Consider the following 20,939-nt stretch of genomic DNA (forward strand, 5'->3'; position numbering starts at 1 on the left):
AAGTTACGAATTGTGAGTTATTAAAAATATACATATTACTATAACAATTATAATTTAAAAATTCAATTAAAAATCAATTTCTTTATCTATTGCATTTTTAATAACTGACGATTACTGTATAATTTTATATATAGCATTTTCATAAAAATTTTTAATTCAAAATACATATCTAACGAGGATAGATTTGTTTCTAAAACTCTCGTATACGAAACATAAAGTCTAAATGATAATTTTTTGGTAAGTTTAAATTTAATTAATTAAATTGTATTAAAATTGTATTATATAATCCTATAAACATACATTCGAAGATATGACACGAAGTAAATCCATTGTCTGTCTCGTAGTAATTTCCCATATTGCGGAAACGAGTTAATATATTGACAGGTGACTCGTCTTTCAATCTCAACCCCGGTCCAAAAGCAAATTACTCGACCGAAGCGAGGAAATAGCGAGGTCTGTATTGAGGGGGTCCTTCGTGTCCATGGCACGCGATGTATATCACGTTATTGAGAGCTACTTGTCACTCCCTGCTTTGGCGTCATAGCAGGACAGGACGTCCATGCGGATCATTCAATTAATTCCATCTTTACTCACATAAATACCGACGATAACCGTAGGAAAGTTCTGTACGTCTACCATTGTCACTTGTCATTTAAGTACCATGTTATGAATGCGAAGGACGAGATATTTAAACGAGTGCATCTAATTATATCTGAAATTATACGTATACCGACTTCGTTAATGAATGATCAAAGAATGATACTTATGATATTTATTGTAAAATATTTTCTTTTAATGTAATCCATAAATTTATTTCATTTTGAAATAAATTATCGTAAAAATAAATTTTATTTAATGATTAAATAATTTAAAAATAGCAAATTATATTGAAGATTGTTGATTTCAAAAATGAAAAACATAAAAGTTGGTATATAAAAATATCGATTAAAGCTTGAGTTAGAGAGAAATCATTTTATCTTAGATTACGATTGCAATCTGTTCTCACTTCCTAAAGATTCTTTACTTTCTAAAGATGTTCCATATTATATATTATAATATATATTATTCCATAATATATATTAATGATATATAATATATTTTAATATAATATATTTTATTTTACATACTTTCCATAAAATATTTTATTAATAATTTTAATTAATTTTAAATAGTTCATAAAACAATTTTGAAAATAACATCTACATGAATAATGATTTCATACTTTATTATATACTTTCGATAAAATATTTATTTAATTCACAATATTAAGTATATCAAGTATGTTCTTATAACATTATATATTGTAATAATTTGATCAATGAGAAATTTTTGAAATCTATTAATATAAACGTCGAATATTATTCATGAATATTACTCTCAATAAATAATTATACGGAGAAAAAAAAATATTTATATCTAAAAGTATGCATAGAAACGTTGGACAATGGTTTTTTCCTTGTCGTATTCACCGCTTGATGCAATTTAATTTCGTTTGAATGTAATATAATAGGCAGTGTACGAGCCATTTATGCGGTAGGGTGTTATAGATTATTGGCTTGACGGGTCGTGAGTCTCATACCATTTCTGTTAGGCATTCATTTATAAATGCCACAATTCTAACAAAGACTCTGATTGCGATGTTCGTAGATAGTCATCGATGCTAACTCTCCTTCTACCTAGTGTAATGCGTTCAGGGCGTGTGCACGGCACGAACATCGCTACTTGAAATCAACTTACCGCTCTATCTATTCAGCGTTCTCGTTAAATTTAAACAATAGCGTTTCTTTCACTCATGTACATGATTACGCAAACAAGGAAATAATAATTGTCTATATATATTTGTTCTTCTTATCATTTTTTAAATTTAATTTAAAAAAAAATTTATTGTTACAATTTAATTGTATTGTTTTTTTTAATTTTAATTTTTTAATTTTATAAATAATTTAAATTAAATTTAATCGTTCATTATTTTCATATTGTTCTTTTTGTGAAATTATTATTAGTTATAAAATTAAAGTTTATTTTTGAAATAAAATAGATAAAAATGAATGAATGATATTTGGTAAGTAAACTTTCTCATGAAATAATGGAAATAAAGATATAATAGCATTTTAAATATATATATTTTGGTATCAAATAAATATTATTTTGAAATGAATATTCAATTGAAGTACAAAATAGTGATTAAAATAATAATATTTTAAAGAAATTTAATGATAATTTAGATATTACATAAAACAATTACAGTATTTTCAAATAATAAAATACTTCAATTTTCTAATCTTTTTTCTATCTCTTCCAATTTATTTAAAATCTTTTTTAAATTTGCACAAATTATTAAGTATATATAGAAAATTGCTTAACCAATAATTAATAATAATATTTTTATTTTTAATTTAATTCATAATATACATTTCTTTAAAATACCTCATAACATTTCATTCGAACAACATTGTCCTTAAAGATCAGATATTTATTATAAAGCAAGATCTTCTCGACGACGATAGAGCTACTGTTTTTGCAATATAATGTACCCTTGTCGAACTTGAGAAAGAACGCAAAGGGGAGAAAAGAAAGGAAAGAGAAGACGAAGGACGAAGCTGTTGCATTCTGGTGGCGCAGGAGCGCATCAACAGGATCTCGCTGAACCAAGTTGCTCCTGCTACCAATAGTGGGGACGAGTGCAAGGTGGGGGTATGTCAGAGTGGGGGAATGCACGAAGAGAAGACGAGTGGAGCTCCCTCTGGCGAATGTCTCGTGTCAGTCGAGCCGTGTGTCGCGTCGCGGTAGTGTTGTGTCGTGGTTGTGTGTCTCGCGGTTGTCGTCGAATACTGATGACGCTTGCTTACCATGATTATGAATGATGTGAATTCAGTGAAATCAAGTTTAACATATCATTCCCGATATGTTCTTAGAGAAGTGAAAAAAAGCAACGCGCGATAAAATTTTGCAGTCCGGTTTTATCGTTCCGTTTCGACTGCGTGCTTTCCACCGTGTTGGTCTTTTCTCTTTCGGGGGAGTTTTCAAGGTTACGCTTTCAATACCGGCACGAACGATCCGGAGACCGTTGCTTCTGCCTGCGGTTTCGTTCGTCCTCTCTTTGTCACACGCATGTCGTTGTTGACGATTTAAAAACTTCGATTTAAAAACTTCGGTTGCTAATTACTATTCTGGATATAATTCGCTCCAAATTTTCATTCGGATTTGTATTCATTTTTTGCTATCTGTACTGTGTTTCTTATTTATTGTGCCGTCAATTTATCGTCGTTTGTCGTTATTTATCGAATTGATCGAAAATAGTGAAATTTTGCCTACGAACTCAAGAATATTTCTCTATAAAAGTCGACAAAAGTTTATATTTACAGTAAAGAGTGTTGGATTCAAAATTATTTGTTTCGTATAAGAAGAATCTTTTAAATCATAAAGAAACAAATACGTGTGTTGAAATTATAACAGTGTCAGAGAGAAAAAAAAAGAGAAAAGTTTGTGATTACAATCATACTATTTATTTGACGTCTTCCGTGTGATAAGTGAATGCGCGGCAAAATCAAAACGTGCAAAGTTATTCCCATCCATTGAAAAAAAGTGCTCCGATTCATTCAAATTAAATTGTGAGACAAATGTAGTGAAGGAATGTTCATAGATAAAATATTCCTCATTACGTGTATGGATACGTGATATGTGAATAGATTATCGCGAGCAATAACAATAATCATAGTTGTAATTTAAAGTGGTTCGAGACGTGAGACACGTGCTCTAAATTCGATCGTGCTTAAAAGGATCGATCGGTTGATTTATCTTCTACCCTTCCTATCCATAACCGAGTGCTTCGTAAAATAGATCGAGGCAGAGGCACGGAGTACAATTACCCGCGTTTTTCTTTCAATTGTTAACTGTGCACCAGAAACCGAGCGGTTTAAAAGCGTTCGAAAAGAAGATCGTATCGTCTCGTCGAACCAGTTCGATCGTCCGCGCCTCGTAATGAGCCAGGGTACCGCACGTTGAAGATCGAACGTGACCAGGGGCCCCCCCCCCCTGCATCGTTCATCGGTATTCTCCGAGGAGCCGTTAATCGAGGGTGCCGCCCATTACAAGAAAAACCAATCGGTCCCGCGATCGGTTCGCCCGGATTCAATATAGCGAATATCATACGTGACTTCGCCCTTTCGCGAGGATGTCGTCGATCCGCATTCTTTCGAAGATGTCGCGGCGCATAGTTTCAACAAGACAGAGTGCGTAAAGGGGGGCCGAGACAAGGACAGACCAAGACCAGATCAGAGGGAAGGTGAAAGAGAGACACGTGTACACGAGAGAAGAGAGCGGCGGGGGCGTGATAAAGCCCTCGCACTCCTCGCGACCGAGCAGAAATGACGATGGCTAGCAATATCGTGGTCGAGTGGCTACGCTCGCTTCATTTGGGCCAATATTCGGAATCGTTCATCGACAACGGCTACGACGACCTTGAGATATGCAAACAAATCGGCGATCCCGATCTGGACGCGATCGGTGTGTTCAACCAGACGCATCGAACACGATTGTTGCAATCGGTGAAGACCCTCAGGGAGGAGGGTGCAGCGAGCGTTTACTTCACTCTGGAAGAGAGTAATGATTGCCTGTGCGACAATGTTAGCTCGAAATCGTCGAGAACATCTTCTGAGAGACCGCTCAGCGATAAAGAGGCGCAACGGGCCTCGCCAACGGCCAGTTCCTCAAGCGGTGGTCAGGAATTAACCAAGTTCGCAGACGAGTATGAGGAGGGAAAGGCGGAGCTCGTCAGAATCCCAAGGATGCAGCTACGGATGCTGCTGCAGGAGAAGCTGAGGCACGACGGCATCAGGTTGGCTTGTCAACCTTACACAACACCGGTAAGTCGGCTTGTTTTTATTTCTTTGTTTTTTCGTTCCTTTTTTTTTCTCCCTCTCCTTTTTACTCTCCCGCTGAACGCAAATTTTCTCCATCGCTACCTGATTATTATGTTTAAGACAAAGTTAGTTATTTGCCCGTTATGATAAAAAATGCCGCGGAAAAATTTACGACCAGAAGCTGCGCGATATAAAATGAGTTACATAAAATTCATGGAACTTTATTATCGCTGCAAGTATCTCGTGAAATTTGCTTTGGTTCTTGCTTTTGAAATTTCTTTGAAATTTGTATTCCGTTTCTCTCTTCCTTCCCTCTTTTTTCTTTTTTATTTTTATTCCAACCTGTCGTTGAGCATCACGTACATTTATCGCAAAAATAATATTGCAATTTTTATAAGCATTCGTAAAGCATCATATAATTTTACGTTCGACTAGATTATTGTAATATATATTTATATGTCATAGCTTGTTGAAAATTGATAAACGAATATGATATTTCGATAAAAGAGAATTTGGTATTTTTAAATAGCAATAAATTACAAATTTTTCATTATTATATTTTATATTTTAATTTTTCATCGTTTCATAAATTTTAATTATAACGTAGAATATATATCCTTTATAATTAAATAGAAAAAATAAGTTTCAAATTATATTTACTTAAATTCGTAAGAATATAAGTTCATAAATTATTGTCCGTTACATTCAGAAAAATGTATGATTAATGATAATAACAAGATTTCGAGTCGAATTATCAGATTACGAAGTGACTGTACATGAATCAAAGATATTTTAAAGGCGAAGATAATGGAGAAAACTCGTAACCCTTTCAAGACACGCCTTGAGAGTGCATAATCCTCTGATTCATTATTCCGTTATGAATGTAAACCATATTTTTGAAATCAAAGAATGCATATCGATCGTTATCATATATTTAGATAACGATCAATTTCAATTAATTGTCACTAAATACAATATATAATATTATCTTTAAAAAGTACAAGAATTATATTAATGCAAAATTTGACTAATAAATTCTCTAATAATAAATTCTCTGTTATTATGTTAATCTTTTCAAGATTGATTTTCTTTTAGGTCTTTTAAATAAATTTTTTTCTCTCGATTATTAATTCTTCGTGATTTTTTTTTTTCAAAAGGATAAAATGCATTAAAATTTTTGTTATATATAATGTTATTGCTATTATATTCTCTTTAATAATTCTTATATCGAATTAATAGGCTTATTATTATTTTCAGAATAAAAGATGAAAAAAAATTTACTGAACAATTGATGCAATTGAAAAAAATAATATCATTTATATCAATGGTATTATTGTGATTAATAAATTTCATTTATCATACTATATACAATATTACCAAAATTCACCCATTAAATGACAAATAGAAATTATTTTGCATTATTATTTAATAATATTATATAATTATATATAATATAATTTAAAAATTACATGATTCGAATACTATCACATAGTGTTTTGGATTGAAAAATATAAATTTTTACATAACTCTCGTATCATAAGAGATATTGAAACTTGAACTGGATAACGTTAACGATATTCGATTACATCAGTGAAAGGAAAAATTTTACAAATATCAGATGTTATTTTTATTAAAATTTTTTCAAATCGAGTTTTTTGATATATTTTGATATATTCCGAAAATTTATATATAGATGTATATAGCGGATTTGTTCGAGTTATAATTTTCAATTATTATCGTTAATTGTATAGAAATTTTCATTAAATATGTGTTTATAAGTATTGATTTCTAGAATGATATGTACGTATTTGTTGGAAAATTCGATATTTTCAAATTAATTATAGAATTATCAATATTTGTATTAATATCATTATTATTCTTATTATTATTTTATTTTACATTATATAAAATTTAAAAAATTTATTATAATCACAGAAGAAGTCATATTAATTGTGATTTAAAAAATTATTTTGAAACTTCTTTATTATTTTTTGAGAGAATGAATGTGTGTATGATCATGTAAAAGATATATCTTAGCTAATTTGAAAAATAATTTTTTCATAATTGTGAAAATGTGCGGTGTTTTTAAAGAATCTAAAGAATTTTTAAATAAATGAGAATTTAAGTGAGAATTTTGTATATATTTTTTAAATATATTGTTTTATTAATATTATTCTTCTAACATATTTGATATAATAATTGTTAATATAAAATACAATTTTTATTGCGAAATATTCAAAAAAGAAAAATCAAACATATATATTTAGCAAAATAGGATCTAAATTTCAAATCTAATTTTCGAATAATGCTATAAATATACAAACTTTTTTTTAGAATTGAATTCTAAGAATTGATTCTATATTTTGATTAAAATAATATGCTTATTCACAAAATTGGATTAAAAAAAATTTTTTTTTAAAAATAGGAATCCCATTCTTTTTTAATTGTCAAATTGCACAAATTTTTTAATATACATCTTACAAATAATTTTCAATTCCTAAATACTTAATTATTTTTGATTTCATTTCAATAATTAATATTAAGTACACATTTAAATATTATTGTATATATCGTGTAAATACATTCAATTTTAAATTAAATTTCATTTCCATTGCTCTGATAAAGAAAGATTGTTTACATTATTGCAAATATGGGACAGAATATAGTTCAGACAATAGAATATTATTAGATTTTATTGTTATATTAATTCAACATAATTCAATTTTATTCATCAAAAAGATTAAAATTATTATTATTATTGGTTGATTTAATCAATTTAATCGATTGTTACTAATAATTTCTTCGCTTATTCTTTATAATTATATTATATTATTATTATATTCTTTATAATTAAATTGTCAATATTTTGGAAGATTTTTTTTCTTCTAAGACAATTTTTTTCCATTAATATTAATAGCAATTTCGTTTTACGCATTTATACTAAATTGAATTTTAAACCGGCATAAGAAAACACTAGAATTTAATATTGAAATGTATTCAATATTAATTTTAAATTAAATTTTCTTTCTTATTGTGGTAAGAAAAGAAATCAAATAATATAATTATTATAAATAATAATATATAATCCGAATAATGGAATGTTAGATTAATAGAACGTTCGAATATTAAACTATTTGAATAATGGGGATTATTTCAATAATTCTATTTCCATTACTGTACTAAAGAAAAGCATCGAATATAGGCATATAATTCGGATAATATTGGGTTAATAGAATATTCGAATACCAGAGTATTCGTATAATAGAGATTCTATATGTCCGATAATTCTCTTTACATTGGTATGGTGAAGAAAGGTATCGAATATAGACATATAATTCGAATCCAATAGAATATTGGGTTATTAAAACATTCGAATACCAGAATATTCGTAAAATTTTATTATACATTTGAATATTAATATCGGTATATTTGATTTTTTCCTCGACAAAATATCGCTCAAATTTCTTCAATTCGGATCATTGTGTATTATAACGACGCGTTATCATTGTAACACGAATATAAAGCCTAGTCACATTATCGGTTCGAATGGCTTTAAACACGTCCGTGGTCGCTAATGATTCACACGGCTCGACGTCTTTCCAGTATCTGAATGCGTTAATTAACCGCACTGCGAGATGAATGCAACTTGGAAAAATAAATGTCTGATATTGGTACATGGCTACGTTTTATTGCTTCAGTTGCTTCGTTCCTTGACATTGTCGCCAGAAAATAGAAGCATTTGAATTTTGCCAAAAAAAAAAAATATTTTTATTACTAAAATATATTATAAAAGAGCATTGACTATGTACATTCTTTATGAAAAAATGGCAATTTTTTGTATTATGATCATTTTTTTAAAACAGAGTTAGTGACCAAATGAATTGAATTAAAGGAGGTGTCAAATTAATTTTTGATTAATTATTTGGTGAAATGGAAGTTTGAAAGGATGGAAGTAATTTTAGAGAATGAATTCATTAATCGTATAATGTTGATATAAAATTATATGTTAATAAAATTTGTATAATAAGAATGTATCATGATGGAAATAAAAAAAAGTCATGTTATAATCTTAACCTATAATATATATAATATATAATATATATAATATATATAATATAAAAATAATTTAAATTTTTGAAAGTTATGAAGAAGAATTGAGAGAGAAGAAGAATATATAATAAAAAAATTAAATTGAAATGAATGAATTTGATATCAAAGGGAATATTAAGATCCTTATTTTCAAAAATAATTTGAAATTTTCTAAACGTAAAGATCATTCTTTCAGCACTCTGTTCACAAAAATCACGAAATATACTAAATTATGAGGAGTAGTAAATTAACAATCAACAGATTAAATGAAAATATTAGAAGACAAAAATAATATTTATTTTATGAATTATCTAAAAATCTTTTCTCCTAATTTTATTCAACATTTATTTCTCTAAATAATCTTTCTAACTAAGAATTTACGCCAGCATATATCTTGCAAATTCTGTCACATACTACTTTTGGGCTGAAAGTTTTTGACTTTTATCAAAATCCTACAAATGTTCAATAAAAAATATATTTGTGATTTGAGGAAGTTTCATAGTAGGAACTCGAGCTAAAAGCAAACATTATATAGAGTCCAATAATAGTATCTTTTTATCATAGTTGAGTTCTATACACAATGAAGTTGAATTATTTGTTTAAACGCTTTCGTTTCCAAGCTTTTAATATATATACGTGATCTTTTATTTCGCTGGTTTTACAATTTCGATGCTTAGCGCATTGATAAAGTTAACGTTTAAACAAACAGCCGTCGAATTTGAATGACAAAAGACCAGCTTTTGCGGAGATTGTAAATTACACAGCAATTACGATTGCACCGCGGCCGAGAATTTACGAGCACGTATGCTACGTTTCGCATCCCCTATCGGTTTCAATTTTAATTCGATCCTATTGGGATGGATTAAGTGCTATTGCTGTTTCCAATATTATAATCTATTTTATGAGTTTCGACGGGGAAAAAATTTTTGGCAAAACTTACGCCCTAGATTTTATTATTAACAGATTGTAAAAAATTACGCTTCGCGCGAACTCGTTAGGCAAATTGGTAACTCGTATCGCAACAGATAAATTAATTTTTAATAAAGTGATTTTTTTATTATTATACTTGTATTTAATTAATTAATATGTAAGTGATATAATAAATATAATGATTTATATTATATATTTTTTTATAGTTACTCCGTGTAATTTCATTTTTATACATTTTTATAATGTAAAATTTGTTATTCGTTTCTGCACGAATATCATAATTTATATTTAAGTATACGTATAATATTAGTATGTATTTATTTCGAAACAAAATTAATTTTGCTTCTAGAGGAAGTTATGAAAATCAATTTGAAATTAATTTAGCAGTAATTATTGATATACAAATATTATATACGCAAAAATATTTAATATACGTCATGAATAGTATATACTATTTATACATATATTTTTTAACAGATAAAAAAATATGTAAATTTTATTTTCAATTTTAAATTCTAAACATACAATATAAATATCATAAGCATTCAAAATCTAATATTAGAAGAATATATATGAAGTTATATATGATACGATAATTTCAAAAAATATATGAAGATTAATTTAAAAAAAATTTAATTTTTAAACATAGAAATAAATTTATTTCGTATTTTTTATAGTATTTATCGTACAATAAAGTATTTATAAATGATGGAGAAATAAATGCAATTATTTCATGAAGATTTATATCGAATATTCCTTTATCAATGTATGATCGTCTAAATAAATGTTTCATACATCCGTAGAAATTAAATTGAACACTCTGAATTCCTTGGTATATTCCACGGTGCCAATCTGTCAATAAAACGTACATGTCCTACGGATAGAAATACGTTGTGAAAACTGAACCAACAAATCCTACGAAAAGTTATAACATTGTAATCATGCAGCAATGCATTTCCATAAAATGGAAACAGCGAATAACAGAAATGAAACAATGTATAAAAGTTATCAACAAAAAAAAAAGAAGGAGACGAATAAAAACAGGATTAAAAACAGAACGATATTTCTTCAAATATTTTTATGCATTTTATAACATTTATCTCATTGTATGGAAAAGATTATTGTAAACTAATATAAAGAGAATATTGTGAAATAAATTAAGATAAGATTAAAATAAGTAATTGAGAAATATCAGAAAATCATGAAAAATATTATGAAAAATTATTTTATATTAGAAAGTATTGTAAAATAATTAATTGTAAAGAGGATGTTTCGAGAAATAATAGTGGTCGTAAAATAAATAGATTTGATATATGTTAAAAATTAAAGATATTGTATAGAATTATTCCAGAAAGAACTTTAACATTAATTATAATATAAAGGAAATATTTTAAGAAATAGTACTGATTGTGAAATAAATATAATGTTATAAAAATGCTTCTGTTTTATTTTTAATTAAATTATTTTTATATATAATAAGATAAATTTATAATTTATAATTTCTCGTTAATAGTTTATTCAATTTTTCGAATTATGATGACAAACGATTAAATTATTCTAATAATATTCTTTCTAATAACATTTTTATATATTTCTTATATTATTTGTTGAATTTCTCGAAATATTGTTCTATCTCCTCTTAAATATTGTCATATTCAATAAACATTTATTCAATTAATTTATCCTATTTTTCTTTTAAATATTTTTCTAAAAATATCTTTTCAAAAGAATAATTCATCTAGTTATTAATTTTTTAGTTTCCTAAATAATTAATTTTGATAATAAGAAGCATCAAAACTTATTATTTTTCGCAATAAAAGTATGTGAATATTAACATTACACGATTATGTCTATGATAATTAGTAATTAATATAATTTCAAAAGTGGTGATGAAAAAAAGAAATGTTGTTTTTTAATACTTTGTAGTTGAGAAATATTAAAAAATCAAAAATATTATTTTAAAAAGAATTATAAATAAGTAATATAATGAATATTAAAAAACAATGTAAGAAATAGTAAATTATTTTATAATTTACAAAGAATTATTATAAAAAATTATATTAAAAATACGTACAGAAATATTAAAAAAAATTTAAGAAAATTAAAAAAGTAAAAAGTACTGCAAGAAATATTATTAAAATAAAGAGCAATATTACAAAATATACATGTAATAACCTAACGTAAATAATCAAACACGCGATGTCGTTTATATTAAATTTTTCTTTCTGGATGTGCTCACGCTTGCACGCAAATGATTGCAAAAGGGGAAGAAACGCAATAAAAATACCTGTTCTCTCTCAGAGCACGGTGGTCCGGTCGTCATCTGCTCCTTTTTCCTTCTCTCTTTATGCAGAGATTCGCATGTGGGCGTGCGTGCACTTGGAAGGTGTATCGACCTTCGACCAACTGATATTCATCCATATACCTCCGGTTTGGAAACATACTTTCCGTATTTATTGGCTCGAATCGGGAAGGTTCCGATTTGTTCAACGCCTCGGCCGTGTATATCTCGCCAATCAACATTCCAAGCATAGGGACTACGCTAGTCAATTACGGCACCCGCGATACAATCACCACCACTATGCGCCACTATCCGTTTGTTCAGCTGTTCTTTCATGCTACGGCTGGCAACTATGTCGTGAGTACCGCAAGGCAATTGAAGAAAATTTCGTTTTGAAAAAAGATATAAAAGTAACGTAATAAGATGTTATAAATGAAACGGTTCGAGTTACGAGGATATTGATGATAAAGATTTAGATAGAAGATTTTTTTTTTAATTTTGTTTTATATGGAAAAGTATTGTGTGAGATTCGATATTTTTTTTTTTTGGAGAAATTTTAATGGATTAATATTATTTAATGTTAAATTTTCTTGTATTTTATATTGAAAAATACAAAATTTAGATTTGAAAAAAATTGTTAAGAAAAACGAAATGAATTTTTATTATAGGGAATGATAGAAATATTATTTTGTTTGGATTATTTTTCAATTAATAAATTATTTTGAAAGATACTTTAAATGAAGAAACTATAAGAACTGTGTTTGAAGATTTTTTCGAAATTCGAAAAATAAAATTAGTCTATAATAAAATTATAAAATAATTTTTATTAATTATTAATATAAATTATTAATGAAAATAAAGAAGATAAATATTTAAGAAATATATAAATATAATATAATAATATAATAATATAAATAATATATAATAATATAAATAAAATAAAAATAATTTCATGACTTTCGATAAATTATTATTGTTTATTTGAAGAAATTAGGTTGAAAAAGATCATTTTATATCACAAAATATAACAGAATATACATACATAATGTAATTATATTTCGAAATCATATCATATTGAAAGTTTTTTTATTCTTTTTATGAATTATTTAACATTTTTTATTCTTAATCAATTTTATCAATATCAATCGAAAGTTTTATTCCGAATACAATTAAGTTTATTTATATATTAGATAAATAAAATTAAAATCAAATAAAAAAATGTATTGTTTGTTGTATAACATAAAAAATATGTATTTACATAAAAATCAGTATTCTAATAATAATAATACTATATTTATTATATCTACTTTTAAATAAATTAAACATTTATTAAACATTTATTAAGACACATGAAAACACATATAAAATAAATTTGTATATAATAAATAATTTTTATTATATAGTCAATTGGTCAAAAAGTTGTTAAACGATGTTGAAGTGAATGTAACGGATATAAAAAAATATCATGGATCAGAATTATTCAGATGAAATGAAATGTAGTTTTAAAGAGAAATACCATTTCAAAACTACGAATCAGAAAAATTTGAAGAGATTAAGTTATTGAAAAGCCAACAGAAATTAAATAACGCTACTAGAGTTTTGAATAAACTTTCATCGTATCATCTCATATCGAATTATAAACGTATATTGGATTTTAAATTAATTTTAATAAAAAAAAAATGGTCCTTATGAATAATATAGAAACGATGCTTATAATTTCTCCATTTCTGAAAAATATAATTTTAATTATAACAAATAAAAATAATGTCCATGATACTTATATGTACTTATATTACTTCTTGTATTCTTATATAACTAGACTTTCATATAATTTTTATTTTATTCTCATCATAGTTAGTATTATTTATAGATTTTGGGTTATCTTTATATCAAAAATAGACCCAAACTTTTAATTTTATTTACTTAATTTTTATTATATAATTAGTGTTATTGTCTATTGTTTGTATGTTGAATGGATCAAAAAAGATTCAGTGACCATTCAGAAATCAAACAACTTATTTTCTGAAAAATTTTTGAGTTTTAATTTTGAAATATATAATTAGTATATTAATTTTTATAATTATGATAAATATATAATTTTATAATATTTAAAAATCATTAGCATTGTGGAATTGATCGATTCAATTTTTAATTATGAATGTACATCTAAAATTACATATATATAATTTTTTCTTTTTAAAAATTTTTTCAAAAGAGATTTTTTTCCACAAAGAACCAAAGAATTTTAATTAGACAATGTTATGAATTACGATCTATTACAGAGAATAGGTCAGAAAATGAGATATGATTATTAGCAATTAACAATTATAATCGATGAACCATATAATTTAACGTGTTAACAAATATTAACATTATTAAAAGATATAATGTGCAGATAGACATCTATTATTTGTTTTATTAAATTCATTATTTTTAAACTTTTTTTAACAACTTTAGTTAACAAATTATACAGTAATTTACTTTTGCTCGAATATAACGAATGATATATTTAAAGGAAAGAATTATAAATAAAATTGTATTCTTTTAAGAAAAACTGATCAATAATCAAACGTAAAATTAAGATGGATTTGAAATTTAACTCTAGAACTCCTGAGCTTCGATCCATCACGTAGGATTCTAGGATGACTTGAATCCATACTTTTTCTTATACATTTATCTTGAAAAAAATTGCTCTTTGGAAAATGTTTTCTAATGCTAAAATATGCTATATTTTATAATCAAGGCAGCATATATTTTTACATTCCATATGAAATTGAGTAAGATTAGATTACGATAATTATAGAACTCGAATAAAATTGATTTCTTTAATATCTTTAATACGTATTATAATATGAATGGTAAATTATAATATTAATTGAATGCTTTATGCATTTATAACAATTCTCTTTTACTTTTAATAAGCTATCATATTTTATATGATTGTAATAAATGTATATACAATAATGAATAATTTTATAAAAATCTTTTGCAAAAAGGATATAATTTTAATTTAAAATTTTTCGAGCTTAGAAGTTTTAAGATTTCTAGGATTAAATATAAAATACAATATTTTGATTTTTTATTACAAATATTCGATAAGAAATATTATGTTCGAATTTTATACACACATATATAGATAGAGAAATTTTTTTGAGTACCAAATCATTCCCCAAAATTTTAATATTTTGTTAAATTTTAAATAAAATTTTCCATAGGAATTTATTTTATAATAGAATAATAGAGCAATATTGTTCTAAACATTTTAAAACTTTGCTTTATTTCAGTTGCATTATTATTAGTTATTATAGTTATATTTATAAAAACGAAAAACGCATTAAAAGCGTTAATTTTATCTTTATAAAGTAATATTTCCCCAGAAAAAAATTCTATATTCCATAATGAAATGGATTATATTCCATTATACTATACATATTCATAGTTTTATTAAAAAAAAATTCGTTCAAGAAATTAAAAAATAAAAACTTCTTTAATTTTTAACGAAATTTTACAAGTATAATGGGACTATGATAGTATATGATTAATAGTTCAATGATTTTTTTTATTATCAAACATATCAAACTCTTATTATCATATCAAACTTTTATTATCATATTATCAAACTCTGTAATTATGTTTACGAGAATTTAATATTTTCTTTTCTAAAATATCTTGTTTTGGAAAAAAATTCAAAATTTGCAAAATGATGCGATGCTGTAACTTTGAGAATTGATTTTATAATTTCTCTCGAGATATACAATTTTTTCCTTTTTTTCCCAAAGAGTATTTATTTTCTCAAGAATTAAAATTCCAGCAAATTTTGATTTTTAAAATTCTTCAAGCATAAAACAATAGTTAAGTATTAATTAATTTTCACGTAAATTATTCTTTATCTTAGAATTATTAAGTTTTGAATTACAGAATTCAAAACTTTCTGAATAATCTGAATAATCTATTCCTACTTATACCTTACCTTTATTTCTCGTCGATAAAAGTATTTCTTCACAATACCACAGCCCCATTATACGTACACGCGAATTTCCATTTTATTCAGAATTAATAGATTCATTAATTAACATTAATAATTAATATTCATTAGACGAAATAATTCACGAAATAATTCGTCGAAATTTTTCGTTCGGATGAATTTCCTTATAGTGTAAAATTTTTTTCCTTCTGTAGCAATACGAGCAAAGAATAGATCTGATTGAACAATTACTTGAAGTGTCATCTTAGATTGTTACGTGAAAGCAAGAGAAACAAAGCAACGATCGAGCAATTTACTAGTTTCAGGTATTCGACGAGGTAGGTAGTGCGACCGAGTTCGTAGTATAGCGTATAACTAGTACGCAGACCAGCGGTAATAGCGTTTAAATATTTGAGCAAATGTTCAATCGATATATCTATCCCTTATAGCTAACCTCGTCACAGCTCTTTCTGAACCACCCGTTTCACGAGTTCCTTTCCTTTTTTCAAACCGTTCTACCTTGTAGGCGGCCGATCGAACACGTTTCCATGAAATATCAAACGTGGCGAATGAGATTCTCTTATTCGAAAAAGGGAGCAAAGAGAAAGCGTACGAATACGAGCAGACATTATATACTTTGGTACGATGAAAGTATTGCGTAATTGATCGAAGATAGATCGCGGTTAACGATTCCTTTCTATTATTCGAGAGAGAGAGAGGGGGAGGGGGGGAATGTACTTTTGGTAAATGAGTGTCAATCTTGATTGCAAATATATGATTTCGCTTGTGCAAAGTTCGGTTTGATGAGCAATTTTCGTGTTATTTCTATTCTTACGGTATAAAGTATAAAGATAAGATTGTTCACGTAATTTGCGTTTGAATTAAGTTGGATATTAGTCATTACTAAATATAACTTTTTATCTTAATATTGATCCATTTACATTATTTTTAATTTTAAAAATATGTGGATCTTTCGTGAATTATTCTTTTTTCGTTTTTGAAGATATGATCGAATTTATATTGTTTTATTTAAAAGAAAAAAAAATTTTAAAGAATTCGTCAATTATAATTGACGATAGTTTATTTAAATCTTTGAACGTAGTTTATTATTTTAAAAAATATTTCAAATAATTTGATATAAGTAATTTTTTAAGTAATATTTTTTTAAAAACATAAGATCAACTTATTACTTATTAATGAAATCATTATGACTTATCACATTATCACATTTTCTATAAAAAAATTTGTTTCCTACATTATTTGGTCGTTTATAATAAGAAAGTTATTAATTTTGATAATATTATTTTATTTTGTATTGGAGATTTAATTCTATTTTACAAAATTTACAAAGAATACTTTTATCATTTAAATTTAAAAAATAAAAAACTTAAGAAATTTGAGAAAATTTTACAGATTAAAACTTTTAATTTAATTTTTAAAGATCAAAACTTTTAAAATATAGAAAAAGCTGATAATACAAAAATATTCGTTGAAACTTATTTTTCAAGTTATAATTTCATTTTATACTAGACGAAGTGAGGAGGAGATAAATTGTTAATAGAATCATCTCGCTTTAATATCGTCACACTTCACCAAGTACAGAATTAAATTGCTCAACTGCTTAACTTGAAAAATAAGTTTCAATAGAAATTTTCACATATTAACTTCTATGTTTTATTTATCTAGAATCTTTTTTAAATTATCTTATATATAAGCTAAAAAATTTATACATATAACAAATAACTATAACTAATAACTATAACTATAACAATAACTATAACAATAAATATAACTAATAACTATATTAAACTTTATATTAAAGATTCGAATCAACTAGGAATCCAATAGTATCGTTTAAATGAGAACATTTAAAATACAGTATCAAGGTTAAAATATTCTGTTAGAATTTTAAAAGAGAAAATATATATATAGTAGCTCACTAAGATATTTGAACACTATTTTGAAACTCGGAGAAATTCACTTAATTCGAAAATTCCGATTTTAATGAAAGTAACAAGTATCAAGCAATTTATTCTTCGACGAAAAATCTTTTTAAAGAAATGAAATCAACTCCTAAAGTTTCTTTTCATAAAATTCACAAAATTCCGAATTTTGCAATTTAAGATTTCTCTCCATCTCCCATAAGCATTACAAGCTTAAATATTCAAGAAATGAAAAATACTTTGAAAATTTGAATATTGATTTCTTAAAATATATTTCGATTAATAAAATAAAAATCGCTGATTCATTGTGCTCTTCTATATAACTTCTTCTATATAACAAAAAATTTTGTTAAAAATAAAACATTGATATTTCATCGATAAAAAGTTATTGCGTGAGAATATATTGTGAGAGCATACAAAGGAACATCTTCATTGTGCATATCACTCGAGGCATACGTGTCTAGATCAAGAAAGTAATCAGGAAAATCTTGGATATTTGATAGGGCGTACTGTGCGTGTCTTAAATTTATGGTTTTCGTAGGAAGGCCCATTAATAATCTTTCGTTTCCTTCTACGTCCTCGCCTTCCCTCTTTCCGTCTCCGTTTCTTTCCGCGATTCAACGATAAGATTTCTTCTTTTTCTTGTTCTTCTTCTTCTTCTGCAACCCTCTTCTCATTTCTCTCTCCCCTTTTCTGTCGAAAGGAAGAAACATTGGCTCTCTCCGACACCTGCGAAAGGCCAAGTTTGGCCAAAACGTTAATGAAGTAGCATCGCTGCAAAACGATAATAAAGCACCAGCTGTGTTTCATTTTAAGCAACGTTGTCCCCTTCGCGCCTTAATGGTGCATAAAGAGAAAGTATTAAGCATCATATTGCCTCCCTGCTGCATGTATAGCTGCGTTTAATAGAGAATTTTGTTTTTGTTAAACTTATCAGACACTGGATCTTCCCTTTTTATTTTACGTCATAAAAAATAAAATGTAAAGCATAAATCGTTAATTTTTATTGAAATTTATTAGGATCGTAATAGATTAAAATATATTAAAATATAATAGAAATATAATTTGAAAAGTTACTTGTTATTTTTTGGACGGTTGATTTTTGGATTATTAAAGAATAATTAATTTTTTTAATTTATTTCTTTTTTTTAAGGTCATTTTTATTATAATTTGTTGAAGTGGTAGCAATAATTAAATTCGTTCTAATTTTGTCAGAAAAATTATTTCTCTACCAAACAAAAATATCCATAATGTTATGGATTTATATATTATTCAAAATTATCTATGTGTATATAATAATATATGATTGAAAATTTGATTTTTTCTATATGAAAAATAATATCTACTTTATTGTTCATTATTTATGCACATTTCAATTATTTTTTTTTATCTTTTAGCTGTTTTCTCAATCTTGTTAAACTAAAAATAAGATTTATTTCCACAAAATAGATTTCAAGAAACAATATAAAGAATAAATCATAGATAGGAAAACATTAAGAATATTTATTTTCTTTCACATGTTAAAATGTTACAGAAATATTATATGTATTATTTTCCGGATATTGCATGTAAAGCAATTACATAAAGAAAGGAGTTCATACAAATATTATAAGTTATTAAATTGTAATCAATTATATTAATTAACATATGATATAATTATTCTCATATGCAACAATAATAAATGTAATAAAAATACATAGATTATCAGATAAAAATACTTGAAAATCAAATATAAATTGTACTTTATATTAAAGTAAATAAGTAATTGGTTCTAATTATTTTCCAAAACTATGTATATAATTTAATCATGATCAAAATCATTTCATCACTGATTATTGAATTAATCACGATCTTTAATTATTACAATGATTATGAGCAGTAATTATGATTTTGCATTAATGAATTCATAATTTTCAATTAATCAGATTACATTTCATTTAACTTTACTTGTATCTATCAATATTGAATTTTAATAAAAAATAGAAGATGTAGAAAATAACATTGATTTTATCCATTTCAAATTTTAATTTATTCACCAATTATTATGTTTTTCGTCCTGCTTAAATTCAATCAAATATTCTTAAGACGAATATATTAGATAGAAAGTGAGATTCTGAGAAACGAGAAATTGAAGTGTGATCAATGATTCGAATCTCGAGTTTAGAGAGTTTCAAATCTTGATTAAAACATCTGTAATTTAAATGTATAGATTTTGTTATTTTTCATATTGTTGAAAATAATTATGATAAATCTTGATAATAGAATAGACCATAGAGTGAAATTATAATACATTCTTTTTTTAAACGAGACACACGTTGTATTATATTCACTTTGTTATGCGTGTCTACGAGATTAATATTCAATACGTATTATCAAGGGGGACAAAATTGTTTCCTCATTCATAAATACAAGAATTTCCGATTACATGCTCTGATAATCAAGGATCAGGAAATCAATGTCTGTGCAATCGGGAGATCAGATAATTGGTGCCTGTATAATCGATCTCTAGATAACTGGCCTTCTGCTACCGCCTCGTTATAGTATATTATCCAATTAGCAAATAATTAATATGGCGTTTCATTTCGTGTTATTTAATTATCAAAGAAAGACACATAATGCGCAGTGTCATTTAAAATGATATTTGTCAATGCATTTTCACTAATATATTTCAGCGGATGTTTGAATATTAATTGTAATAAATAATAAATGCTCAGTAATAATGATAATAATATAATCAATAATATTAGCTTAAATTATTTTTATTCGTATAAAAAATATTTTTCCAACAGAAAAAAAACATTTATTATTTCATAACATTCAGAGAGAGAGAGAGAGAGAGAGAGAGAGAGAGAGAGAGAGAGAGAGAGAGA

The 20,939-nt window shown here is 26.0% G+C and overlaps 1 protein-coding gene across 3 annotated transcripts in view; it reads left to right on the top strand.

The window, feature by feature from the left end:
• Positions 1-2,669: 2,669 nt before the first annotated feature.
• The window catches only part of LOC102674833 (SAM and SH3 domain-containing protein 1-like), a 487,706-nt gene continuing 469,436 nt past the window's right edge, over positions 2,670-20,939 (top strand). Inside the window, exon 1 of one of the 3 annotated variants that reach the window (XM_006617353.2) lies at positions 2,670-4,865. In XM_006617353.2, coding sequence (XP_006617416.1) covers positions 4,368-4,865 — 498 coding nt within the window. In that variant the 5' untranslated portion in view covers positions 2,670-4,367. The remainder of the gene's footprint in view (positions 4,866-20,939) is intronic. The other 2 variants (XM_006617352.2, XM_006617354.2) reach the window with 2 other exon arrangements.

Source organism: Apis dorsata, unplaced genomic scaffold (genome assembly GCF_000469605.1).
Source record: "Apis dorsata unplaced genomic scaffold, Apis dorsata 1.3 scaffold_303, whole genome shotgun sequence".
In the NCBI taxonomy this organism is placed as follows: domain Eukaryota; kingdom Metazoa; phylum Arthropoda; class Insecta; order Hymenoptera; family Apidae; genus Apis; species Apis dorsata.